The sequence below is a fragment of the Sorex araneus genome, chromosome 2 (assembly GCF_027595985.1).
Source record: "Sorex araneus isolate mSorAra2 chromosome 2, mSorAra2.pri, whole genome shotgun sequence".
In the NCBI taxonomy this organism is placed as follows: domain Eukaryota; kingdom Metazoa; phylum Chordata; class Mammalia; order Eulipotyphla; family Soricidae; genus Sorex; species Sorex araneus.
Window position 1 is genome coordinate 235162405 of NC_073303.1, and position 27294 is coordinate 235189698.

General features: G+C 46.6%; 2 protein-coding genes across 2 annotated transcripts; both read left to right on the forward strand.

Annotated features, from left to right (window-relative positions):
* The first annotated feature begins 8498 nt into the window (after nucleotides 1-8498).
* On the forward strand, nucleotides 8499-9452 carry LOC101536873 (olfactory receptor 7A17-like). The gene has a single exon (XM_004616730.2). The coding sequence runs from the start codon at nucleotides 8499-8501 to the stop codon at nucleotides 9450-9452; it is 954 nt and encodes a 317-aa protein (XP_004616787.1).
* A 4002-nt stretch (nucleotides 9453-13454) lies between these two features.
* Nucleotides 13455-14084, forward strand: LOC101537137 (olfactory receptor 7A10-like). Its single transcript, XM_055124634.1, has one exon. It carries the CDS (start codon nucleotides 13455-13457, stop codon nucleotides 14082-14084), a length of 630 nt encoding a protein of 209 aa, XP_054980609.1.
* The last annotated feature ends 13210 nt before the right edge of the window (nucleotides 14085-27294 follow it).

The window sequence follows — 27294 nt, forward strand, 5'->3', positions numbered from 1 at the left end:
GGGGTGTGGAACTGCTGCTTCGAGTGATTGGGGCCCCCAGGATTCTTAACCCCCCTAAACAGGCTGTGACCCTCGTGCTGAGAAGCTTGTGGGGTGGGAGTGGGGGAAGCGTGGGCAACCCTACAATATCAATAGCCTTGCAAGTGCCCGGAGCCGGGCTCGGGGGAGTTGGAATCAGCTCCCATGTGTGGCTTGGGAATCCAGAACCAGGAGCCTGCTGAAAATACAAACAAACAAACAAACAAAAAAAGTCCACTGTGCAAGTGAAGCCCTAGGCAGTTTGTAAGTGTTGCAGTGACTGGGGGAAAACAGGTCATGAGAGAGAAATCTGGTATGCAAAAAGGAAAAAAAAACACAAGTAAATGCAATCCCAGGCAGCACCCAGGATGAAGTCCACAGGCAAGGGGATGATTGGATGGGTCCCTGGCAAAAGACCTCAGGAAAGAGAAAAATATATATATATTTAAATTTGGGGGCCATACCCAGTAATGTTCAGGGCTTACTCCTGGCTCTGCATTCAGGGATCACTCCTGGCAGTGCTGGGGGGCTATGGAATGCCAGGAATTAAACCTGAGACAACCATGTGCAAGGCAAGTGCCCTTCCCGCAGTGCTATGGCTCCAACCCCACAGAAGAAATCTTTGCACTTTTTTTTTTCCCTTCCCTACCCAGACAAGAAAGGCTTCTCCTGAAAGTCAAGTTTCTGTTGGCATCTGCCCTTGCTGAGGCGTGAATTTCTATGAGAACCAGGAGGGGAAGGTTGGGGTGTGTGGCAATCAGTGAATAAACTGGGCTCCAGTCGTCTCTGCCCTGCAAGTGGGTTGGGGGCAAACTTGGCTTGGTTATACATGGAGGCAAAGGGAAGCCATCTTGGAATTTATTTCTGTTTGATGGATTGGCGCCCATGGGAAAGGCTAAGGTGCATGTGCCTCTGTGCACATAAATAAGACAGGACATAGCACTGTGCAGATGAGTACACGCAGAATGCATAATTCGTAGTGGTATAGTGGTAGAGAAATAGGTTTCCTTGCATTCTATATTGCAGCAATGTGTGGTCTAAGTTGAAATAGACCATTTGCATGGATATAATAATGTGCTTCTGTGTGCATAGATCTGGATATGTTTGTATGCGAGTGTGTGTGTTATTCTAAAGAATAGGATGATTCTATAACGTTACTCAAGTTTATTAGAATTGCATTTTTCTTTTTTTATTGTCGGTTTTGGAACCATGCCTGGCTGTGCTCAGGGCTTCTTTACTGCTGGCTCAGCACTCAGGGATCCCTCCTGGATGTTGTTAGGGGACCCTCGGGGGTGCCCCTCATTGTTCCATCACCCCACCCTCCTGCGGTGTGGGATTGCCTACTCCGGAAACTGCACCATAGAGCAAGAGAACGCAAAGGGGCAGGAGAGAGAGTAACAGAACTCTGGGGTTTATTGCTAGCCTTGCACGTGGCCAACTGGGGTTCAATCCCTGGTGCCCCATCATGCCTCCTGAACCCCACCAGGAATGATCACTGAGCAGAGTCAGGAGTGAGCCCTGAGCACAGCTGGGTGTGGCCCCTAAAAGAGAAAAATGAAAGAAAACAAGGAAATGCTCCAATGCCTTCTGGGTTCTCCCAGGCCAGTGCTAATGACGGGCATGCCTGTGTTTCACATGTGCATGTGTGCAGGGGGTGTGTGCATGTTGGGTGCCTGTGTGTGATGCCTCTCAGTAGCCCCATGTCTCTGTAGATCTTTGCCCCCTTCGCTCGTGGCAGGAGGCAGGAGACAACTTCCTGGACCTCCCCGGGCCTGTTCACAAAGGCTGACGCTGCACCCCAGGATGGCGGCCACTGTGATGCCACTGACATGTGGTGAGTGCTGGGGGTCTGGGTAGGGGTGGGAGGGGCGCCTGATGGAGTCACACCATGATCCTCTCAGCAAACGATGGAGGCTCATTGGGATCCTCCATGAGGATATAAATGAGTGTCACCCTCAGGAGTCCAGGATTCTGCCTGAATGCAGAGAAACCCAGGACCCTCCTTTCTGGTCGGAGTATGAAGTGGTGGGGCAGGGGTGGGAGGTGTCCTGGGGGAGGTAGACACACAGTGAGGGGCGATCCACTGCAGGTCAGGATGCACATGTGATGGCTGGCGCACCTGCAGCTCCATGTGGTTTCTTCTCCAGCACAGTCCACTGTGTTCTCGACCTCTGCTCGGAAAAGAAGCCCAGAGAAGGAGGCTCTGGGCAGTGGCTTTCGGGTGAGGTGGCTCCAGGTAAGACCTGCACAGTCTCCCCAAGCATGCTCCTGTAATCACGAGTATAAGAGAGTATGTACACACACTCTCAGTGTGGGGAGGAGAGAGACTGTGTGTGGTGTGTGTGTTTTGTGGGGGCAGGTGTCCTTACCCCAGTTTCATTCCTTTGTTCCTTTGCTCAGAAGCAGAGAGAACGTGTATGTGTGTATCTGTCTCTGTCTCTGTGTGTGTCTGTCTTGTGTCTGGGTCTGTGTGTGTGTCTGCCTGTGTCTGCCTGTGTGTGTGTCTGTGTCTGTATCTGGGTGTATATCTGTCTATCTGTGTCTGTGTCTGTGTGTGTCTGTGCCTGTGTTTTTGTGTGTTTGTGTGTCTATGTCTGTGTGTGTCTTCACATCCTTTAGGCCTCCTGGTGGCTGCCCTGGGCTGTCCATTCTGGGTGTCTAGCCTCACTTACCCATGGGCAGTTTCCACCCAGATTTCTCCCTGCATCATGGCCCTCAGGGCTTGGTAAAGCCATGGCAGTGGACGGTGTCTGACTCACAGACATTTCTGGACCACAGGGAAATGACTCATCAATTTTACCTGGTATTTCTGTGCTTCTGACCCTGGGATGTTCCTGCTTAAAGCTCCCAATTTTTTCCTACACCCACCTGAGGCAATTCCTGCTGACCATGGGGGCTAAGGTGCCTCCTGCAGACCTTGGGACTGAGTGTCAGCAGAGGTAGCCGAACCTGGCCCCCTGCCTGACCATGCTGTGCAGGGGGAGGGTTGGGGGGTGCCCCTGACCGGAACTCCTTCTACCTCAATGCAGCAACGGTAGCCCTTGGCTAAGCCACACTGTGTCCACTTAGGCCTCAGTGAGCGTCACGGACGTAGCGGTAGAATTCACACAGGAAGAGTGGGCGCTTCTGGTGCCATCCCAGCGTACCCTATACCGGGACGTGATGCTGGAAACCTGCAAGAACCTGACCGCGCTGGGTAAGCTGCCCCCCACCAACCAAGGTACCCCGCATTCTGCTGTGAAGACTCACAGGGCTCAGCCAGGAGATGCCCCGTGCACCCTGGGCTCAGGTGGGGTGACACCCCCCTCCCGTCCCTTTCCATTGCCGCAGAAGAGAGCTTTGCCAACTGCAGGACTTTGTGGCTTCCTCGCTTTCGGGCTGCCAGTATATAGCCGGGTGCCAGGCAGCCCTTTTGGGTCTCCACACTGAACTCATCGTCATGTGTGACTCCCCGTCCCCCCGTCCCTCCTCACTGGGTGTGTTTGGGGCAGAGCTTCCCTTCCCTTAGGATGGAGCTTCCCTATAGGGCGGGGCTTCACTTCCCTTTGGGCGGAGCTTCCTTCCCTTGTAGCGGGAAAACTATAAAACGCTACTCCATGAAATAAAAGAGGACATGAGGAAATGGAAACATATACCCTGGTCGTGGATAGGGAGAATCAATATTGTCAAAATGGCAATACTTCCCAAAGCATTATACAGATTCAACGTGATCCCTATAAGGATACCTATGACATACTTCAAAGAAATGGATCAAGCAATCTTGAAATTCATATGGAACAATAAACGCCCACGGATAGCTAAAACAATTCTGGGGGAAAAGATGATAGGAGTTATCACAATCCCCAACCTTAAACTTTACTACAAAGCGGTAACAATTAAAACAGCATGGTACTGGAACAAAGGCAGAGCTGCAGACCAATGGAACAGAGTGGAATATCCCAACACAACCCCAAATGTATGATCATCTAATCTTTGATAAGGGGGTAAGAAAAGTGAAGTGGAGCAAAGAAATCCTCTTCAACAAATGGTGCTGGCAAAACTGGAAAACCACATGCAACAGAATGGGCTTAGACATCGACTTGACACCATGAACAAAAATAAGATCAAAATGGATTAAAGACCTCAACATCAGACCACAATCCATAAGGTATATCGAAGACAAGGTCAGCAAAACCCTTCAAGATGACACAGAACTAAGCAATCAAGTAAAAGCAGAGATAAACAAATTGGACTACATTAAACTAAGAAGTTTCTGCACCGCAAAAGACACAGGGACCAGAATACAAAGGCAATCTACAGAGCGGGAAAGGATATTCACCCAAAACCCATCCGATAAAGGATTGATATCAAGGGTATACAAAGCACTGGTTGAACTCTACAAGAAGAAAACATCCAACCCCATCAGAAAATGGGCCGAAGAAATGAACAGAAACTTTTCCAAGAAAGAGATACGAATGGCTAAAAGGTACATGAAAAAATGCTCTGCATCACTAATCACCAGGGAGATGCAGATCAAAACAACCATGAGATACCACCTCACACCACAGAGAATGGCACACATCCAAAAGAGCAAAAGCAACCGCTGTTGGAGAGGATGTGGAGAGAAAGGGACCCTTCTACACTGCTGGTGGGAATGCCAACTGGTCCAGCCCCTTTGGAAAACAATATGGACGCTTCTCAAAAAATTAGAAATTGAGCTTCCATTTGATCCAGCAATACCACTTCTGGGAATATATCCTGGAGAAACAAAAAAGTATAGTCAAAATGACATCTTCACTTATATGTTCATCGCGGCACTGTTTACAATAGCCAGAATCTGGAAAAAACCCGAGTGCCCGAGAACAGATGACTGGTTAAAGAAACTTTGGTACATCTATACAGTGGAATACTATGCAGCTGTTATAAAAGATGAAGTCATGAACTTTGCATATAAGTGGATCAACGTGGAAAGTATCATGCTAAGTGAAATGAGTCAGAAAGAGAGGGACAGGCATAGAAAGATTGCACTCATCTGTGGAATATAAAATGGCAGAGTAGGAAACTAATACCCAAGAATAGTAGTATATAATACCAGGAGGTTGGCTCCATGTATTGGAAGCTAGCCTCACACGCTGGTGGAAATTCATCCCAGATAGAGAAAGGAACACCAAGTAAAATGTGATTGGAGATCCTGCACGGGGAGGGAGATGCACGCTGAAAGTAGACTAGAGATCACTCAATGATGGCCACTCAATACCCCTATTGCAAACCACAACATCTAAAAGGAGAGAAAGAGAAAAAATTGGAATGCAGTGCCACAGAGGTGGAGTGGGATGGAGGGGATGGATAGGAGGTGGGAGTGATACTGGGTTTATAAGTGGTGGAGAATGGACACTGGTGGAGGGATGGGCCCTCAAACATTGCATGAGGGAAAAACAAGCACGAAAATGTGTGAATCTGTAACGGTACCCTTACTGTGACTCACTAATTAAAAAATCAATAAATTATTTTTAAAAATTTTTAAAAAGAAAAGAAAAAATAGAAATAGAGTCAGGAAACGACAAATAACAAAAGGTAATAGCAGAAACACAGCTGGGCTTCCAAAGGAAAAACATCGCAGAGAGCAGAAGGAAGAGGACGGGGCTGGAGGTCCGTGGGACAGTGCTTGGCACATTAAACTCTGCTGTTACTAATCTTGAAAATCATGGGCCCTTGGACCTGGAATGATAGCACAATGGGTAGGGCATTTGCCTTGGACACAGCTGACCGGGGTTCAATCCCTGGCATCCCATAGGGTCCCCCAAACACTCTAAGGAGTAATTCCTGAGTGCAGTCAAGAGTAACCCCTTAGCATCACCGGATGTGATGCAGGAAGGAAGGAAGGGAGAGAGGAAGGGAGAGAGCAAAGAAGGAAGAAAGGAAGGAAGGAAGGAAGGAAGGAAGGAAGGAAGGAAGGAAGGAAGGAAGAAAGAAAGGAAGGAAGGAAGGAAGGAAGGAAGGAAGGAAGGAAGGAAGGAAGGGAGGGAGGGAGGGAGGGAGGGAGGGAGGGAGGGAGGAAGGAAGAGAGGAAGGAAGGAAGGGAGGGAGGGAAGGAGGAAGGAAGGAAGGAAGGAAGGAAGGAAGGAAGGAAGGAAGGAAGGAAGGAAGGAAGGAAGGAAGGAAGGAAGGAAGGAAAAAAACATAACAGGCCCTCCAATATAATTGGGGCAAAGACTCAACAACCCCACTTTGTGGCTGGAGCAATAGCACAGCGGGTAGGGCCTTTGCCTTGCACGCGGCCGATCCGGGTTCGATTCCCATCATCCCATATGGTCCCGTGAACACCGCCAGGGGTGATTCCTGAGTACAGAGCCAGGAGTCACCTCTGTGCATTGCCGGGTGTGACCCAAAAAGCAAAAAAACAAACAAACAAACAAACAACCCCACTTGAGGTGGGGAATAGAAACCTTATGGCGATATGAAGATGGCATGTCCCACCCCAAGTTAACGTTTTGCAGAGTCAATGGGCTTTGTGCAGACACGTTCTTTGGCTTGACTTGTGGAGAATACTTTAGACTTAGTATTCAAACAAGTGTCAGGAGGGATTGAAGACAAATCTGGAAGGGAAATGGTTTATGAAGAAGCAATACAAAAAAATAAATTGGACTCACTTGAGCCTCATGATGCTCTCTTGAGAAAAGAGTCTCATTATGGGAAAATTCCTTTCTGTCCAAAACATTTCCTCCCCATGGGGGAATCACAAGCAGCTTAGATTGGGAAGACAAGAGGGACCATTATAATGAGTGGAGCTGGGAGCTCGCCATCTCCTCACCTCCAGCCTCTCAGTGTGAGTAAACTTGTGCTGGAAGCAGCAGAGTTTGGTTCATCCGTTCCGCCCTGGCTGGGGACAGAGCTTTAGTTCCCACTGTCTGCCGCCCAGGGAGGAATTGGAACATCCATGTAAAGACCTCAGAGCTCCCAACCAGGTGAGGCCAGCGGTCCAGGTGACTGATTGTGGAAAGGTCAGAAAGCAAGCAAGCCAAGAAGCCAGAGCGGTAGCACAGCACAGCGGGGAGGGCGCTTGCCTTGCACGCGGCCAACCTGGGTTTGATCCTCGGCATCCCATATGGTCCCCTGAGCGCTTCCAGGAGTAATTCCTGAGTGCAGAGCCAGGAGAAACCCTTGAGCATCACTGGTGGGACCCAGAAAAGAAAAAAAGCTGAAAACACTAACCCATTGTCGAGAGGGGGGGGGAAAGAGAGAGAGAGAGAGAGAGAGAGAGCGTGTGTGTGTGTGTGTGTGTGTGTGTGTGTGTGTGTGTGTGTGTGTGTGTGTAGAGTCCCACCATCATCTAGGGATCAGAGCTAAATCGGGGAGGATGTTGTTGAAACCTCATAGTGGGCGAGGTACGTCTTAGCTTCAGAAGCTCCTGGCTCTGGCTAAGAATAGGACATTCTGCACTCAGCCTGTCTCCACCGCCCTCTTTATATCTGATTCATCTATGTTACAAACAAGTCTTCCCTTTTTGACTTGACCTAAGGCAATGCCTCCATTCCTCAGGGCCTTTTCACTGCCTGCTTTCTCGATGAGAGACAGATCCACATGTGAGCAAGGTCCCCCTCTCTCCCTAAGAGTCCCTATCCGATGGCGTCTTATAGCCAGGACTTCCCTAATTACCGTGGAAAGATGCACCATTTTCTCTCCTTTGTCTCTGCTTTTTATTTCTTCATACCAGGAGTGACCAGCTGAATCACCACCAGGTGATTATTAGCTGATTTTCTTTGCTTTTTTTTTTTTTGGCTGCGGGGCGGGGGGAGGGGTCACACCCAGCGATGCACAGGGGTTATTCCTGTCTCTGCACTCAGAAATTGCTCCTGGAAGTGTTTGGGGGACCATATGGGATGCTGGGGATCAAACTCGGGTTGGCCACGCAAAAGGCAAACGCCCTCCCCACTGTTCTATAACTCCAGCCCCAGCTGATGGTTTCTTTCCGCTCATTTTATGGTGGGGACATTTGGTCCTTGGCACATTGCATTCATTGCCATTTTAAGGATTGGAAGGTGGTCGCTTAAACTTTGTGGCAATTCCATTTCTGTTCTCCCAATTCATGAAAGAACTCTTCCTCACCCTCCAAAAAATATAGCCCAGAGAGACAGGGTAGCGAGACAAAACTTTCATGGGGATTTCACCAAGGGTACAACCCAATAAGATAAATATATGATTTAAAGGAGTTTATTGAGTATTTATTTATTTATTTACTTTTGCTTTGGGGGGTCACACCCAGTGGGGTGACTCCAAGATCTGCATTCAGAAATTACTCTTGACAGTGCTCAAGGGACCCTATGGGATGCCAGGGATAAAACCCGGGTCAGTCCTGTGCCAGGCAAATCCCCTGTACTATCGCTCTGGCCCCAACACTTTTATTTTTGATACACATTACAGCTTTCTGATTCGTGAGCTCTGCAGGCGATGTGAAATTGAGTCATATTCTCCCCCTCATTCCTCGAAATTGTGCCCAGCCCATGGCGGCAGGAAATGATACCTACACTTCAGAATTTATTCTCCTGGGACTTTCAGAGGAGCCGAAACTCCAGCCTCTTGTCTTTGTGATCTTCCTGTCCATGTACCTGGTCACCGTCCTGGGGAACCTGCTCATTGTCCTGGCCGTCCTCTCGGCCCCCCACCTCCACACCCCCATGTACTTCTTCCTCTGCAACCTGTCCCTGGTGGACATCTGCTTCACCTCCACCACCATCCCCAAAATGCTGGCCAACATCCAGACGCGGAGCCGAGCCATCTCCTACGCGGGCTGCCTCACACAGATGTCTTGCTTCATCCTTTTCGCGGGGTTGGATGACTTCCTCTTGACAGTGATGGCCTATGACCGCTTCGTGGCCATCTGCCACCCCCTGCACTACACAGTTATCATGAACCCCCGCCTCTGCGGGCTGCTGCTGCTGGGGTGCTGGGTCCTGGGCCTCCTGAATTCTCTGTCTGAAGTCTTGGTGGCATTGCGTCTGTCCTTCTGCCCTGAGGTGGAGATCCCACACTTCTTCTGTGAACTCAACCAGGTGGTTAAGCTCGCCTCTTCTGACACGTTTCTTAATACCGTGGTCATGTACTGTGCGTCAGTTGTGGTGGGAGGGGGACCATTGCTGGGCATCCTTTACTCGTACTCGAAGATCACTTCTGCCATCCGTGGCATGGTGTCAGCTCAGGGCAAGTACAAAGCCTTTTCCACCTGTGCCTCTCACCTCTCCGTGGTGTCTCTGTTCTACGGGACTCTCATGGGTGTGTACCTGGGCTCTGCTGTCACCCAGAGCTCACAGTCCACGGCCATCGCTTCGGTGATGTACACAGTGGTCACACCCATGCTGAACCCCTTCATCTACAGCCTCAGGAACAAGGACATCAAGAGGGCCCTGAAAATAGTTTTTGTGAGGGGAACAGCCATAGGGCGAGGTGCTCTGCACTGAAGAATTTCCTGTGTGTGGACAAGGCAAAACTTGTCACCAGATATTGGGGTCCAGAGAGCTAGGACGGCAGAGAGGTTGCTAACCTTGCACACGGCCAATCTGGTAGTTTGATCCCCGGCATCCCACAGGGTTTCCCGAGTCCCTCTAGGAGTGATCCCTGGGGAAAGAACTAGAAGTCCTGAGCACGACTGGGTATGGCCCAAAATAACAAAACTGAATAAAGCTGACTTTCAATGTCAACAACGCACATGCTAAGAATCGTTTATTCTAGTTGTTGTCACTTTGGTTCATGTTGGCCAGTTATCCCTTGCAGAATTCCAGATGAGTTATTTCCTATAATCCCTTTCTAATGAAAGGCCTTGGGATAGTGGGGAGCTTTTCTGCACTCTCCTGTCCTCTCCTGGGTTTGTAGACCGTGATGAGTGTCTCTGTGGGTTTGGAAGCTCATCAGTAATACAGGGAATATTTATGGTGCCATCTGACAAAAAAATTACTACCATTCCTCACATGCTTTGTCTTCTGTGTACAGAAAAAGGTCGTCAATGAGAATTGCTCTGAGTTTATTTGTATGTATGTAGGGCATCTCTGTGCAGGGCATCTGTATCCATCTAGAACACTGATTCCTATCAGCTAGGAGGGGAATTGACACTGCTTACTTCAACTGTCATTTCTTGCCTCTCGGAATATATTGGGGGCCAAGAGTTGGCATGTGACCCCCCCTTTTAAGAAGTGCTATGATGGGGTTGAAGTGATAGCACAGCGGGAAGGGCATTTGCCTTGCACACAGCTGACCCAGGTTCCATCGCGGCATCCCATAGGGTCTTCCCAGTACCACCAGGAGTAATTCCTGAGTGCAGAGCCAGGAGGAACTCTGAGCATCACTGGGAGAAAGAAATAATGAAATAAAGAAAGGGGAAAAAGCAAGCAAGAAAAGAAAGAAAGAAAGAAAGAAAGAAAGAAAGAAAGAAAGAAAGAAAGAAAGAAAGAAAGAAAGAAAGAAAGAAAGAAAGAAAGAAAGAAAGGAGGAAGGAAGGAAGGAAGGAAGGAAGGAAGGAAGGAAGGAAGGAAGGAAGGAAGGAAGGAAGGAAGGAAGGAAGGAAAGAAACAGAGAGAAAGAAAAATGCTATGACTATTCTGAACCATATACTACTGGATTTTTGTTTCCTTCTAACTTATTAAAATACACACAATTTTTATGTAGCAGGTAAGCCGCAAGCAATGCAAACTCCTTCCCTGCTGTCCTATCGCTCTCACTCTTCTCATTGTTCCGTCAGAGATGCAACAAAAGCCAGCATTTGCAGGCCAAAGTTTTGTTCTGAGAGGATTAGGATATCCTGCTATTGTTAAGAAAAATTCTACAGGCTTCATGAACCCTTGTCCGCAACAAGAAGCCAATGCTTTAAAGCATCGAAGGACTAAATCTAGATGCATCCTTCAGCTGATTTGTGGAGAAAAATTACACCCATGTAGGGCCTGGAGATTTAGAGACCTGGCGAGGAGGTAACTTGTGCAGCAATAGAAAGAAAACTTGAATTCTCCAATGAGCTACCCACAGGGTAGACACACATTAGAAAGAATTCCTCTCTGTCCAGGAGTATTTTCCCATGGGGCAGCCTGGCTCACGGGCTGAGGTACCAAGAGGGAGCTGAGTGTAATGAGTAGACTGAGAGAGCATAGAAGATCGCATCGCTGTTTCTCATTGTGATTCCATGTGGGCTGGAAGCAAAGGATCTGTGTTGATGTGGGGTTAATTCCTAATTCTGGCGGGATGATGGTGTTTCTATCCCTCCTGCTGAACTGGTCAGGGATCAGGGCTTTTGTCCCCACTCTCTGCGTTCACAGAAGAATCCAGATGTCCAAGGGAGACTCAGGAAGCCCACCGAGGTGAGGCCAATAATAAGGCTGACATGTGTGGGAAAGACATTGAAAATCTAAACTAAGAACATTCATCTATTAGCGTGTGTGTGCCTGCATGTGTGTGTGTCTGTGAGAGAGAGAGAGAGAGAGAGAGAGAGAGGGAGAAAGAGAGCACTTCACAGAAATTCTTACATTTTCCGAGGAGAATCACACATACAGGGGCCAGAACTTCGTCAATTTAAGAGATCGAGGAGATTGTGCCTAACTCTGGGGGACCCTCAAACTCACTCATGAGGAACAAAAGACTCATCCTACTGCTGATGAAGCTCCACACACCAGGCAATCAGCAGGAAGAGAGAGGACTCCCGCCCTCAAGGTAGGCTCCTATCCTAGTCTTCATTCACCTTCGCATAGCAACATGATTCATGTTCTTTCAATTCAGCACCTGACATACTAAAATTCTTCGGGCCTTATCATGCCTACCCAGCCTCAGGACCCTTGGATCACACATAAATATGTTCTCTCCAGTCTTCACCAGGCACTCTGTGCAATGCCCCCACGTTAATGGACTTCCCTTGATGTCCATGGAAACAATACCATGTCTTATCCACTCTAGCTATATTCTCTATTTTCTTTTCTTTCCTATTCCTGTTACCAGCTGAACCATTTCATAAGAATAAAATTTGCTGAGGTATCTTTCCCTGTCACTAAATTATAGAAAATTGGGTGGGTGAGCTGGTTGGGATTTTTGATTCTCTTTAATTTTTATTGAATCACTGTTTGCTACACAGTTACAAAGTTGTTCATTTGGGGATTTCAGTGATAAAGTGTTCCATCACCTGTCCATTGGCCAGGGTATGACTCCCAGTACCAAAGTTCCAAGTTTCCCTCCTGCCCTGCCCCCCCCCCGTGGCCCCAGTCTGCCCCTAGAAAAGCACTTTGCCCCCCTCCTCCCTTACCCAAAAAGTTATCATGTTTGTCCCTTTTGCTCCTTTCAGCACTCATTTCTTGTCCAGAGTCATCAATTCCAACTATCTTTATCATAGTGGTTCTTTCTCTATCCTGACTGCCCTCCCCCCATCACCCCTTGTGGTAAGTTTTCAAGCGTGCATTACTGTAGAAACATTTATACTTCAGGTTCTCAAGTTCATTTCTTAGGTGAAACCCTAAATATGGCATGTGTTCAGTTTTTTGTTTTTGTTTTTGTTTGGCTTTTCAGTCACACCTGGCAATGCACAAGGGCTACTCCTGGCTCTACACTCAGGAATTGTTGGAATATTTCCCCTTTTTCAGCTGCTTTCTGGAGTTAATTTCAGAGGCAGTTTCCCTTTTGTCACAGAAACCTAGCTGATCTTTGACACGCAGATCTTAGGTGCTAGCCAGGCCTGACTTGACACTGTAGATTCCAGGCTCTGGCCCAGCCTAGTCTTTGGGATGTAAATTTCAGCTGCTGTCTAGTTTGTAATTAACATGTAGATTTCTTGCTGGTGCCTTTGGAAGGCGGTTTGGAGAGAAGGTGAGGGCGGGGAGTGTAGAGAGGGAAGATTGGAATAAACTGCAAGTGAGACCAACCATCTTGGCTCCGTTCCTTCCTTCACCTGCCATATCATCGCCATCAACCTCCCCGGGGTAGGGGAAGCAGCCGGAAGCTACCGAACTCGGGTGGCGGGAGAGACAGCAGCTGCCCTGGGCCCTGTTCCTGGCTCGGTGCAGTGAGGCGTCCCTTCCCTCGCCCGCGCCTTTTCTTTTTATTTTTATACAAGGAATCACCTCTGTGGTGCTCAGCGGACCATATGGGATGCTAGGAATCGAACCTGAGTCAGCCGCGTACAAGACAAACGCGCTACCCACGCTGCTACTGCTCCAGCCCCTAGTTTGTTTTTTTAATAGACATGAAAATCTCTTATGCAAACTCTCTATAGAGAATAATTAAGTGCGACGCAAATTCATCTAAGAGGTGACCAGGGTTATTTCAAGACAGGGCATGAGTGAATGGTTCTCCAAATTGCAATAGTATTTCTTGACTTCAAAACATGCATTGTAGTTTTCAGATCTGTGAGTAAGGCAGAGACATGAAACTGAGTAATGCGTGTTCCCCTTTCCTGGAGTTATACCCAGATTCTAGCAGCGGAAAACGATACCCACATGTCAGAGTTTCTCCTCCTGGGACTCTCCAAGGAGCTGGAAATCCAGCCCCTCATCTATGTGATCTTCCTGTCCATGTACCTGACCACAGTCTTGGGGAACATGCTCATCATCCTGGCCGCCAGCTCTGACCCCCGCCTCCACACGCCCATGTACTTCTTCCTCTGCAGCCCGTCCCTGGTGGACATCTGCTTCACCTCCACCACCGTCCTGAAGATGCTGGTGAACATTCAGACACAAAGGAAAGCCATCAGCTATGAAGGCTGCATCACCCAGATATTCTTCTACATCCTCTTCATAAATCTCGATGACTTCCTCTTGACAGTGATGGTCTATGACCTCTTTGTGGCCATCTGCCACCGCCTGCACAACACGGTCATCATGAACCCCCACCTCTGTGGGAGGATGGTGCTGAGGTGCTGGGTGCTGGGTCTCTTGAATTCTTCCATGGATGTCTCAGCGTCCTTGCGTCTGTCCTTCTGCCCCGAGGTGGAGATCCCCCACTTTTTCTGCGAACTCAACCAGCTGATAAAACTTGCTTGTTCCGACACTTTCCTGATTTACCTGGTCATTTACTGTGGTGTTCTCCTGCTGGGCGGGGGTCCTCTTCTTGGTATTATTTGCTCTTAGTCTAAGATCATTTCCTCCATTCGTGGCATGGCGTCCTCTCAGGGAAGGTACAAGGCCTTTTCCACGTGCGCCTCCCACCTGCCCGTGGTCTCCTTTTTCTATGTCACAAGCATGGGGGTGTACCTGAGCTCTGCCGTGAGTGAAAGGGCATATCCAAGTGCTGTGGCCTCGGTGCTGTATATGGTGGTCACACCTATGTTGAACCCCTTCATTTATAGTCTCCGGAACAAGGATATCAAGAGGGCCCTGAAAACGTGTTTTTTGTGCAGGGAACTGCAAAACGGCCAATTGTCCTTCACTGAAGACTCTCCTTGGATCTCAGCTCTCAGCTTGACTAAGAACTCGGAATTCTTTGCTCAGACACTGAAACAGGACTAGCTCTTCCCTTGAATGTCTGGAATTGTCTTCTCTTTTTTTTTTTCTTTACAGTTTTTCGGTCCCAGCTGACGATGCTCCAGGCTCACTCCCACCTCTGCACTCAGGAATCCCCTCCTGCCTGTGCTCTCCAAGCATATGTTGTTCTAGGGAATAAACCATGGTGGGCCGCGTGTAAGTCAAGCGCCCTACCCTCTGTAGGATCTCTCCAGCGCTGGAAAATTTATTTTCTTGGCTAAAAATTCTCCAGTGTATGTCGTTCCTCTTAAGCCTTAGGCTCTTTCTGGCATCTAACGGTTTTCTCCTAGCTGTTTCTTGAACTGAACAGTTATGTTGGTTTTGTTCTGCCCAGTTTTCCTATATGTATATGCATATAAATACCTGCCTTTAGAGTAAATCCCTAAGGATGATGCAATAGTGCTTTCTGAAATAACACAGAAACTATAAATGCTGGATCCATAGATAAGTGCAAATGCTCCTAAAGACTTATCTTTATAGTGCCCTCCTTGGTGGTTTTCTTGGACCATCCAGTCCAGTTCTCTCTGCCAGATACCAAGAACTTTGAGAACCCCAGGATTTCATCAAGAGCATTGAGTACTACATACATATGTGGAGGTAGGTTTCTGGGCTCTGCTGGATTCTTGCTGGTCTACCCTAGTGCTGAGTATAAGGCTCATCTGTGATGCTGTGTGTAGTGATGGTTTCTTCTGTCCTCAATTCATAATAAACCGGCCACGGTTCCCCATTTACTTTGTCTTGTTTATGTAGAAAGAGTCTTCAGCCCCTGCACCCTTCGACCCTGCAAGAAACTGCTCCCAAGTCGGCATTCTGCTGGCTTGGACCCCTACCCCCACTTTGTTGCCGCTGCCAGTCAACCTCAGTGCTGCCCTAATTCACAGGTCCTGCCCAGATTGTGGGGGCGTGTCCTTACTTACATCAGGAGGCGTGGCCTCAAAAAGGGGCATGGCCTCCCTCCAAAGCGGCTGCCACTAACATAGCCACAGATGTTTCTCCCCTCTCAATGCATTGCTCACTTATGTCACAATTTATGTAACCTACTCCCTTGAAGAATATCGCGGCTTTCTTATAACTATATACCAATCGTCAACTACCCTATCCCATCCTAACTTCATAGAAACTGTCAGTGAACACAAGAGGTTACACAAAAAACCTTTATAAAGAGATTACAGCCTCAAGTCTTCAATAGGGGCCCTACATAAGCCAGGAAGAGCGCCTGAGGGTAAGACCTATAACAACATGAAGAAACAGCGAAAATTCCCACCACCAGGAGAGAATGAAAAAAAAAATTAAAGAAGCCTCAACAGGGATGCCCACAAATACAGCCTCCTCTCAGATAGAGAATTCAAGAGAGGAAATCGTGAAGATGATTGACAATCTCAAAGCAACTATGAAATAGACATCCAATAAATTCAGGGAGGATATGAACTCAGCATTGGAACGGACCACCAAGATAATACAGGAATAAATGAGAGCAGAAATCTCAAAGCTATGAACAGAAGTGACTCAAAGGAATTGGTAGATGAAATAAAAAACTCAGTAGGAGCCCTCAACAGTAGAATAACCTCAGCCGAAGACAGAATCAGTGAGCTTGAGGATGAGCTACAGAAAGCATATAGGCAACAACAACAATGGCAAAAGACCTCAAAATGGCTCTAGGGCGAATCAGAGTCCTAGGGGGATGACCTCAAGAGGAACAACATAAGAATCATGGGAGTACCAGAAGCACAGGGAACTAATCCCAATGAAAAAATCACAGTCAAAGACATCATGGGATGCAGCTAAAGCTGTGTTAAGGGGAAAATTTATAACCCTACAAGCATTTCTCAGGAGGGAAGAAAAGGGCCTACATAGATGGCTTGACTTTGCAGCTCAAGATCTTAGAAAAGGACCAGCAGAAGGAGCTCAAACCAGAGCGAAGGAAAGAAATAATAAAACTTAGAGCAGAAATTAATGACATGGAAACCCAAAAAACAATCCGAAAGATCAATGAAACAAAGAGCTGGTTCTTTGAGAAAATAAATAAGATCGATAAACCACTAGCAAGACTCACAAAGAAAGAGAGAGAATATATATATATATATATAACATATATATATACTTCCATATATTCCAATATGGAAGAATTTAAGAGACCCAGCACCCAGCACCCCAGAAGCAGCAGACCACAGAGACAGGGGTTCATGATGACTGTGTAGTTCAGGGGGTGGCAGATGGCACAAAGCGGTCATAGGCCATCACGGTCAAAAGGAAGTGGTCCAACCCCGCAAAAAGGATGAAGCATCTGTGTGAGGCAACCCGCATAGGAGATGGCTTGGCTTCCCATCTGGATGTTCACCAGCATCTTTGGGATTGTGGTGGTGGTGAAGCAGATGTCCACCAGGGACAGGTTGCAGAGGAAGAAGTACATGGGCGTGCGGAGGCAGGGGTCTGAGCTGGCGGTCAGGATGATGAGCAGGTTCCCCAAGACCATGGTCAGGTACATGGACAGGGAGATCACATAGATGAGGGGCTGGACCTTCAGCTCCTGGCAAATCCCAGGAGGAGAAACTATGACATGTGGGTATCGTTTTCCGCTGCTAGAGTCCGGGTATAACTCCAGGAAAGAGGGACACACATGATTCAGTTTCATGTCGGTGCCTTACATACAGATCTGCAACTACAATGCATGTTTTGAAGTCAAGAACTACTATTGGATCTTGAGGACTTTTGAAGAACCAATCACTCGTGCTGCTTCTTGAAATTTACCAGGTCACATCTTAGATGGACTTGCATCGCAACTTAATTATTCTCTATTGAGAGTTTGCATAAGGATTTTTCATGTCTATTAAAAAACAAACTGAACACGTGCTATATTTAGGGTTTTGCTGAAGAAATGAAGTTGAGAACCTGAAGTATAAATATGTCTACAGTAACCCATGCTTGAAAACTTGTCAAAGGGGTGATGGGGCAGGGCAGCTGGGATAGAGAAAGGACCACTATGATAAAGATAGTTGGAATTGATGACTCTGGACAAGAACTGAGTACTGAAAGGAGGTAAAGGGACAAACATGATAATCTTTTGGGTAAGAGAGGAGGGGAAAAATGCTTTCCATAGAGTCAGACTGGGGCAGCGGGGGGCAGGGCAGGATGGTAACTGGGAAATTTGGTGCTGGGCATTGTACAGTTGTGAAGGGACAGGTGATGGAATATTTTATCACTGAAACCCCCAAATTAACAACTTTGTAACAGTGTATCTCACAGTGATTTAATAAAAATCAAAAACTAACCAACACCCCCCCCCCGTCACCCACCAAAAGTTCTAGAGTGAAAGGGAAGTTACTTCAGCAAATTATGTTGTTATGAAATGATTCAATTGGGAACAGGAATAGGCCGGAAAGGAAAATAGAGAAAAAGGGGACAGTGGGCAAGGAATGGTATTGTTTCCATGGAATCGAGGACGTTCACTGTTATGGGGCCATTGGCCAGAGTTCCTGGTGGGGACAGAGAAAACATGTTTGTGTGTGAACTAAGTGTCATGAGACCAGAGCAGGCTTCAAAGACCCTGAAGAATTTGAGGGTGTCATCTATTGAAGTGAAAGAATGTGAATTATGTTGCTATGTGAAGGTGAATGATGACTAGTGTGGAGCCTACCTAGAAGGCAGGAGTCTTCTCTCTTCCCATGTGAGCCCAACGTGAGGAGATTCCTCAGCTGCAGGATGAGTGTTTTGGTTCTCACTGAGGAGTCTCAGGGTCCCAAGTTCTGCCCCTATATGTGTGATTCTCTTCAGAAAATGTAAGAATTTCTCTGAAGTGCTTTCCCTCTGTCCCCCCTTTCTCTCTCTCTCTCTCTCTCTCTCTCTCTCTCTCTCTCTCTCTCTCAGGCACACACATATGCTAACAGGTGAATGTTCTTAGCTCGGCTTCTCAATGTCTTTCCCACATATTTCAGCATTATTATTGTCCTCACCTGATAGGCTCCCTTGGCTACCTGGATTCTCCTGTGGATGCAGATAGTGGAGACAAAAACCCTGACCCCAGACCCATTCATCAGATGGGAATGAAACACCGTCATCCAGCCAGAATTTGGAATCAACCCCACATCAACACAGATCCTTTGCTTCCAGGTCACGTGGAGTCACAATGAGAAACAGCGATGTGATCTTCTATGATCTCTCAGTCCACTCATTACACTCATCTCCCTCTTGGTACCTTAGCCCCTGAGCCAGGCTGCCCCATGGGAAAACACTCCTGGACAGAGTGGAATTCTTCCTAATGAGTGTCTGTCCCATCAGGACCTCATCGGAGAACTCAAGTTTTCTTCCTATTGCTCCACAAATTATCTCCAGGCCCTACTTGGGTGTAATTGTTCTCCACAAATAAGCTGAAGAATGCATCTGGATTAAATCCTTTCATGCTTCAAAGACTTGCCTTTTAGGTGGGGACAAGGCTTCATGGCGCCTGTAGAAATTTTCTCTACAATAGCAGGACATCTGAGGTGTCTCAGAAGAAAACTGGGGCCTGCAAGTGGTGGCTTTTGTGGCATCTCTAATGGAAATAATGAGGAGGGGCCAGAGCAATAGGACAGCAGGGACAGAGTTTGCATTGCTTGCGGCTTACCCTGGTTCAATCCCCCGCATCCCATCAAGTCCCCCGAGTACTGCCTGGAGTAATTCCTAAGTGCAGAGCCAGGAGAAACCCCTGAACATTGGTGGTGTGATGCCAAAAAAGAACAAAAGAGTGAGGAATTTTGTTCTTCAATATCACAAGAGAAAAAAACTCCCTAATATATATTTTTACTTAATTTCTTAACAAATGCAGTCCATTCAACATCCTTTTGTGAGTCCTAAACTTATTTCTAGAAAGTCTAGTCCCAGTAATTCTTAGTGGGACAGAAGGAAATAAGGAGTTGGTGTCAAAATTTTGAAAAAGATGCATTTGAACCATAATGCCCAAAAGGAGAGAGAGAGAAAGAGAGAGAGAGACAGAGAGAGATAGAGATAGAGAGAGAAACCCTGATTCCTCTGAGAGAAACTGAACCCGGGAAGTTCTAGGTGTTGGTTTCTCAGCCACACCTGACTGTGTTCAGGGATCACTCCTTGCAGTGCTTGAGGGACCAGATATGGTGCTGGGGATGGGACCTGATCTGGTGCTTACAGAGCCAGTGTTCCCCCTCCCCATGACCTTTTTAAAATTTTTTATTTTTATTTTTATTTATTTATTTTGGTGAGTCACAGTGAGGGTATAGTTACAGATTCACACCTTTTCGTGCTTGTTTTTCCTTCATGCAATGTTCGAGAGCACATCCCTCCACCAGTGTCCATTCTCCACCACCAATGAACCCAGTATCCCTCCCACCCCCGATCCCATCCTCCCCCACCCCACCCCGCATCTGTGGCACAGCATTCCAATTTGTTCTCTCTCTCTCTCTCCTTTTGGCTGTTGTGGTTTGCAGTAGGGGCACTGAGTGGCCATCGTGTTCAGTCTCTAGTCTACTTTCAACACGCATCTCCCTCCCCGTGCAGGATCTCCAATCACATTTTACTTGGTGTTCCCTTCTCTATCTGGGATGAATTTCCACCAGCGTGTGAGGCCAGCTTCCAATACATGGAGCCAACCTCCTGGTATTATATACTACTATTCTTGGATATTAGTCTCCTACTCTGTTGTTTTATATTCCACAGATGAGTGCAATCTTTCTATGCCTGTCCCTCTCTTTCTGACTCATTTCACTTAGCATGATACTTTCCACGTTGATCCACTTATATGCAAAGTTCATGACTTCATCTTTTCTAACAGCTGCATAGTATTTCATTGTATAGATGTACCAAAGTTTCTTTAACCAGTCATCTGTTCTCAGGCACTCGGATTTTTTTCCAGATTCTGGCTATTGTAAACAGTGCCGCGATGAACATATAAGTGAAGATGTCATTTTGACTATACTTTTTTGTTTCTCCAGGATATATTCCCAGAAGTGGTATTGCTGGATCAAATGGAAGCTCAATTTCTAATTTTTTGAGAAGCATCCATATTGTTTTCCAAAGGGGCTGGACCAGTTGGCATTCCCACCAGCAGTGTAGAAGGGTCCCTTTCTCTCCACATCCTCTCCAACAGCGGTTGCTTTTGCTCTTTTGGATGTGTGCCATTCTCTGTGGTGTGAGGTGGTATCTCATGGTTGTTTTGATCTGCATCTCCCTGGTGATTAGTGATGCAGAGCATTTTTTCATGTACCTTTTAGCCATTCGTATCTCTTTCTTGGAAAAGTTTCTGTTCATTTCTTCGGCCCATTTTCTGATGGGGTTGGATGTTTTCTTCTTGTAGAGTTCAACCAGTGCTTTGTATACCCTTGATATCAATCCTTTATCGGATGGGTTTTGGGTGAATATCCTTTCCCGCTCTGTAGATTGCCTTTGTATTCTGGTCCCTGTGTCTTTTGCGGTGCAGAAACTTCTTAGTTTAATGTAGTCCAATTTGTTTATCTCTGTTTTTACTTGATTGCTTAGTTCTGTGTCATCTTTGAAGATACCTTTAGCATCGGTGTTCATCAGGGATATTGGTGTATAGTTTTCTTTGTTAGTGATGTCTTTGTTTGCTTTTGGTATTAGGGAGATATGTGCCTCATAGAAACTGTTCGGGAGGTTTCCTGTTTTTTCAATTTCCTGGAAAAGCTTGAAGAGAACTGGCAACAAATCCTCTTTAAATGTTTGGAAGAATTCGCCAGTGAATCCATCTGGACCTGGGCTTTTGTTTTTGGGGAGACTTTTGATTACAGTTTCGATTTCCTTAAGATTTATGGGCCTGGGGCCGGAGCGATAGCACAGCGGGTAGGGCGTTCGCCTTGCACGCGGCCGACCTGGGTTCGATCCCCGGCATCCCATATGGTCCCCCAAGCACCGCCAGGAGTAATTCCTGAGTGAAAAGCCAGGAGTAACCCCTGAGCATCGCTGAGTGTGACCCAAAAAGCAAAAAAAAAAAAAAGATTTATGGGCCTATTCAGGTAATCTAAGTCTTCTTGGTTCAGTCTTGGGAGATTGTAAGAATCAAGGAATTCGTCCATTTCTTTTTGGTTCTCTTGTTTTGTGGCATACAGACTTTCAAAGTAGTCTTTGATGATCTTTTGAATCTCCTTGATTTCTGTTGTGATCTCCCCCTTTTCATTTCTGATTCGGTTTATTAAGGTTCTCTCTCTCTCTCTCTTTCTTTGTGAGTCTTGCTAGCGGTTTATCGATCTTATTTATTTTCTCGAAGAACCAGCTCTTCGTTTCATTGATCTTTCGGATTGTTTTTCGGGTTTCCATATCATTCATTTCTGCTCTAAGTTTTATTATTTCTTTCCTTCGATCTGTTTGGATTCCTTTTGCTGGTCCTCTTCTAAGATCTTGAGCTGCGAAGTCAAGCTATCTATATAGGCCCTTTCTTCCTTCCTGAGAAATGCTTGCAGAGCTATAAATTTTCCCCTTAACACAGCTTTAGCTGCATCCCATAGGTTCTACTAGCTTGTGTCTTTATTATCATTTGTTTCAATGTATTTTTTTATTTTCTCCTTGATTTCCTTCATGACCCACTCATTGTTCAACAGTGAGTTGTTTAATTTCCAGGTGTTTGATTTGGTTCTCCGCGTCTGTGTGTGATTAACTTCCATCTTTAGCGCATCATGGTCTGAGAAGATAGTTGATACAATTTCTATCTTCCCGATTCTATTAAGGTATAGTTTGTGACCCAGAACATGGCCTATTTTGGAAAATGTTCCGTGTGCGCTGAAAAAGGATGTATATTCTTTCTTTTTGGGGTGTAAAACCCTGTATAGGTCTATTAGCCCTGTTTCCTCCATTTCTTCCTTCAGAGCCATTGTTGCCTTGTTGAGTGTTGTTTTTGTCGATCTATCCAGAGGTGATAGGGCAGTGTTGAAGTCTCCAACTACTGTCGTGGCGCTAGTTATGTCCCCTTAAATTCTGTTAGGACCCTCCCCATGACCTTTATTCCCTTCCCAAAACCTTGGATGTTTTGTGTTAGTTTCATGAGTTTTTTTTTTAAGTTCTAACATCAGAAAAATTGATAATATATTTTCGGAGTGACGGTCGTGGTGGTTGTTTGGGCCACCACTGGCAGTGCTAAGGGCTTACTCCTGACTCGGTGCTCAGGGTCACTCCTGACAGGGGTCAAGGGATTATTGGTATGAGCAATTGATTGTGGTCAGCCCCGTGAAAGGCAAGTTCTTTAGCTGATGTAGTGCTCTCTTGCCTCAGAAAATATATGTTTTAGCTTGCCTGCTTTGGGGGGAGCTACTTCCGTGATACTCAGGGTTTAGTCTTGATTCTGTGCTTCAGAAATACTATGGAAGGGGTTGGGGAACCATAAGGGGTGCTGTGGATCGAACCCAGGTGCCACAGAGAAGACAAATGCCCTCCCAGCTGTTCTATGTCTCTGCCTCCAATAATGTCTGTCGTGTTTTTTTAATTTATGTATTTTATTGAATCACCATGTGGAAAGTTACAAAGTTCTCAGGTTTATGTCTCAGTTATACAATACTCAAACAGCCATCCCTTCACTCGTGCCCATATTCCACCACCAAAAACCCCAGTATACCTCCCACCCCCCGCGCCCCACCCCCATCCCCGCCTGCGTAATTGATAAATTTCACTAAATTTTCTCTTTACCTTGATTACATTCCATATTTAAACACAAAACTCACTATTGTTGGAGTTTCCCCCCAGGAAAGACAGCCCTATCGCCAAGGAAGCATTTGATAATTAGTTTTCCCTTGCTGAGAATGGGGAGATATGAAGTCCCGTTGTTTCAAGAACATAAATTTTTTTTTCTTCCTCCTTCCCACGCCACCAAGTTCGTGCCTGCTTAATAAATAGTCTTCATAATATGGCTGATGCCACACCGCCCAATGAGAAAAAAGGATATTTTCCGTCCTCAGCCAACGTGGGGCTATGGCTTAGTTCACAGTCTAGGGACATGGCTGCAAGCAGTTTCTGGAACCAAAAGTAGTCTAGTTGGCCTCTGGATTCTGGTTGATCAGCAGCAAAGCGGCCGCACAAAAGTGTGGCCACCCGGGTCGAATCTCGGCGGAGTGTGCACTGGTATCGGCCCAAGACTACCCAAGTGTTGGAATATTTTTCCTTTTTCAGCTGCCTTCTGGAAATAATTTCAAAGGCAGTTTCCCTTTTGTCACAGAAGCCTAGCTGATCTTTGACATGCAGATTTTAGGTGCTAGCCAGGCCTGAATTGACATTGTAGATTCCAGGCTCTGGCCTAGCCTAGTCTTTGGGATGTAAATCAAGTGCTTTCAGTCCAAAGAAGGCTTCGGTTTTGGTTTTGTATCTTCTTTCCGGGGGGCCTAGATTAATGGCCTGCAGATGTTCTTCCTGTAACATCTTTTGGTGCCTTTGGTGACGTCAATGTATTGGGCCCTTTGGAAGTGCCATGATGAGTAAAAGGGGTTCAGAGAGAGATACTAGAGAGGAGAGACTAGACAAGGAGGCGGCGGTAGATCCAGAGAGAGGCCGGAGCTGGGAGTGCGGGAGATGGAAGATTAAAGATTGAATAAACAGTAACTAATCAGCAACCAGCATGGTCCTTGTTCTTCCTTCGCCTTTCCTTGACCACTGGCCGTCCCGATCCAGTCCACACACTACAGTTCCAGGGCACCGAACATGGGCGGTGAGACAGAGCCGCCCGGAGAGCCCGCGAGTGCACTTCCCCCTCGGCGAGCTTTAGTTTTACACACCCAAGCGTCCCACTGTTCCAAGTACTATAGTTTTTTTTTCCTTCCCCTTCCGCGCCACAAGTTTGTGCCTGCTTTATGGACCTCATAATATGGTGGACGCCACAAAGCGTTTCTCCCTGAAAAGGGAAAAGAACCGAGAAAGGAGGACATTTCCTCTCCTCGGCCGGCGTGGGGCTATGGCTTACTTCACAGTCTAGAGAAATGGCTACTACTTTGATTACCTTCAATATTTCAAAAAAAAAAAAACTCACCATTATTGTTTGGAGTTTCCCCCCACAGTCAGACCTGCTAAAAAGGAACCGTTTCACGTTGCTGACAATTAAGAGATATTAGGTTTTTTGTATGCAGTCCAGGGAAAATTCTGCCAGAAATTGCATCACTGCAAGCTTTTACTTCCCTTTTGTGGTGCTCATATGATGGAGAAGCCTGGAGAGAGAAACCCTTCCCCGCTGGCGCCGCATGGGGCCATGGCTCGGTTCACAGTTTGGAGGCATTTCTGCGAGCTGCTTGTGTCCAAAGTAGTTCAGTTGCCTCCGGGATCGTGCTCGAGCAGCAGCTGAGAGACCATACCCGCATGGCGCTGCACTTAAATATCGGCAAAGGGCGGGTCCAGCAACCCTGCCCCCTGGGATCTCCCGCGCATCCCGCAGTAGGAAACTGGACTGGATGGTCCAAGGAAACAAAGGCAGGAACTAGGAGGATAAGCCCTTAGGAGCATTTGCACGCAGCTACAGACTCAGCTTTTGTATTTTCTGTGTTATATCAGAAAATGATATTTCATCATCATTAGAATTTATTCTAAATGCAGGTAGTTATATGCACATAAATATTTAGGTAGGAAAACTGGTCAGAATATAGCCAACAATAACTGTTCAGTTCAAGAGACAGCCAGGAGAAAACCATTAGATGCTAAAAACTGCTGAAGGCTAAGAAGAACGACATACACTGGAGAATTTGAAGCCAAGACAGTAAAGAGCTGTAGAGATCCTACAGTGGGAAGGGTGCTCTCCAGAGCTTTAGAGATTCTATAGTGGGTAGGGTGCTTTCCTTACACATGGCCCAGAGCCATGGTTTATTCCCTGGAATCCCATATGTTTGGGTGAGCACCAGCAGGAGGGGAATTCCTGAGTGCAGAGCCGGGAGTGAGCCTGGAGCATCATCGGCTGGGACCCAAAACGTGCAAGGAAAAAAAAGAGAGAAGGAAACTCCAGTAAACCAAGCGAGGAGCTAGCCACCCACATTGGGATAGAAAGGGACCCTGATTCCTCTGAAAGAAACTGAACCTGGGAAGCTCTGGGTGTTGGTTTCTCTGCACACGTGGCTGTGCTCAGGGATAAATCCTTGTGGTGCTTGAGGGACCATATGTGGTTCCGCGGATGGGACCTGATCTGATGCTTACAGAACAAGTGCCCCTTTCCCCCATGAACTAAAGTTCCCAGCCCCCAATCTGGGATGTTTTGGTATTAATTTCATGGGAGTATTTTCAAAGTTCTAACATCAGAAAATTCGATAATATGTTTTCAGAGTGACAATGGTGAATTGTGTGATAGAGACCCAATCATGAACCACTTTGTACTATGAATCTCACAGTGATTCAATAAAAACAAAATAAAAATAAAAACTGGCAAAGCTGTTATTATTGAGTCTGTGATGGAGAAATGACTTTGACGTGGGCCTGCGTGTGGCCAGCCACCCAGAAGGGGTTAGAAAAGGACCCCGACTCCTCTGAGAGAAACTGAACCCGGGTAGTTTGGGGTGTTGGTTTCTCAGCCAAGCCTGACTGTGCTCAGGGATCACTCCTTGCAGTGCTTGAAGACCGGATGTGGTGCTGGGGATGGGACCTGATCTGATGCTTACAGAGCCAGTGTCCCCCCTCCCCATGACCTTTATTCCCTTCCCCCAACCTTGGATGTTTTGGTATTAATTTCATGAGTTTTTTCAAAGTTCTAACATCGGAAAATTCAATAATATGTTTTCTGAGTGACGGTGGTGATGGTGGTTTGGGCCAACACTGGCAGTGCAAAGGGCTTACTCTTGGATCAGTGCTCAGGGTCCCTCCTGACAGGGGTTGAGGGACCATATCTGTGAGTGATTGATCATGGGTCAGCCGTGAAAGGCTAGTTCCCTAGAGAATAATTGCTCTCTTGCCTCAGAAAATGTTTTAGTTTGCCTGTTTTTGCGGGGGCTACTTCAGTGATACTCAGGAATTAGTCTTGGTTCTGTGCTTCAGAATCACTCTGGAAGGGCTTGGGGAACACTATCGGGTGCTATGGATAGAACCCAGGTGCAACAGAGAAGACAAATACCCTCCCAGTTGTTCTCTGTCTCTGCATCCAAAAATTGCTGTCGTGTTTTTTTAATTTGCTTTTGTAGTTTGCTTCTTGGTCCACACCTGGTGATGCTTAGTGCATACTCCTTGCTCTGCACTCAGGAATTATTCCTGGCAGTGCTGGGTAACCCTACGGGATGCTGAGGATAGAAACCGAGTCAGCCTCCTGCAAGGCCAATGCCCTCCCTGTTATACTATCACTCTGGCCAATATATGTTTTTAAAATATCAAATAGTGAAAAAATACATCCAAAAGCCTGGCGAATGTAACAGACAAATATTTATTTACAAACAGTTATGTAAGGGGACTATGAAGACGCCACTCTGAACTTTAACTTCCCTTTGCAATTCACAAGGAAGACTCTTTCCACATGAAGAAAACGTACATGGGGAACCGTGGCCTGTTTATTATGAATTGTTTGAGGACAAAAGAAACCATAATTACACACAGCATCACAGGTGAGCCTTATAGAGACTCAGCTCTGTGAAAGACCCGCGAGAGACCTGCAGATCCCAGAAACCTCCTCCACATCGTGCATGTAGTACTCAAAGCATTAGATGAAATTCTGGGCTTCTCAATGTGCTCGGTATCTGGCAGGAGAGAACAGGACCGGATTGTCCAAGGAAACCAAGGCGGGAACTAAGAGGATAGCATTTTCAGTAGCTATGGACTCAGTTTTCGTAGTTTCTGTGTTATTTCAGAAAATTATATTTCATCATTCTTAGGATTTATTCCTAAGGCAAGTATTTATATGCACATACATATTTGGGTA

Excerpts from the sequence above, each read along its gene's own strand:
- LOC101536873 (XM_004616730.2), top strand. The coding sequence starts at position 8,499 with ATGGCGGCAGGAAATGATACCTACACTTCAGAATTTATTCTCCTGGGA.
- LOC101537137 (XM_055124634.1), top strand. The coding sequence starts at position 13,455 with ATGTCAGAGTTTCTCCTCCTGGGACTCTCCAAGGAGCTGGAAATCCAG.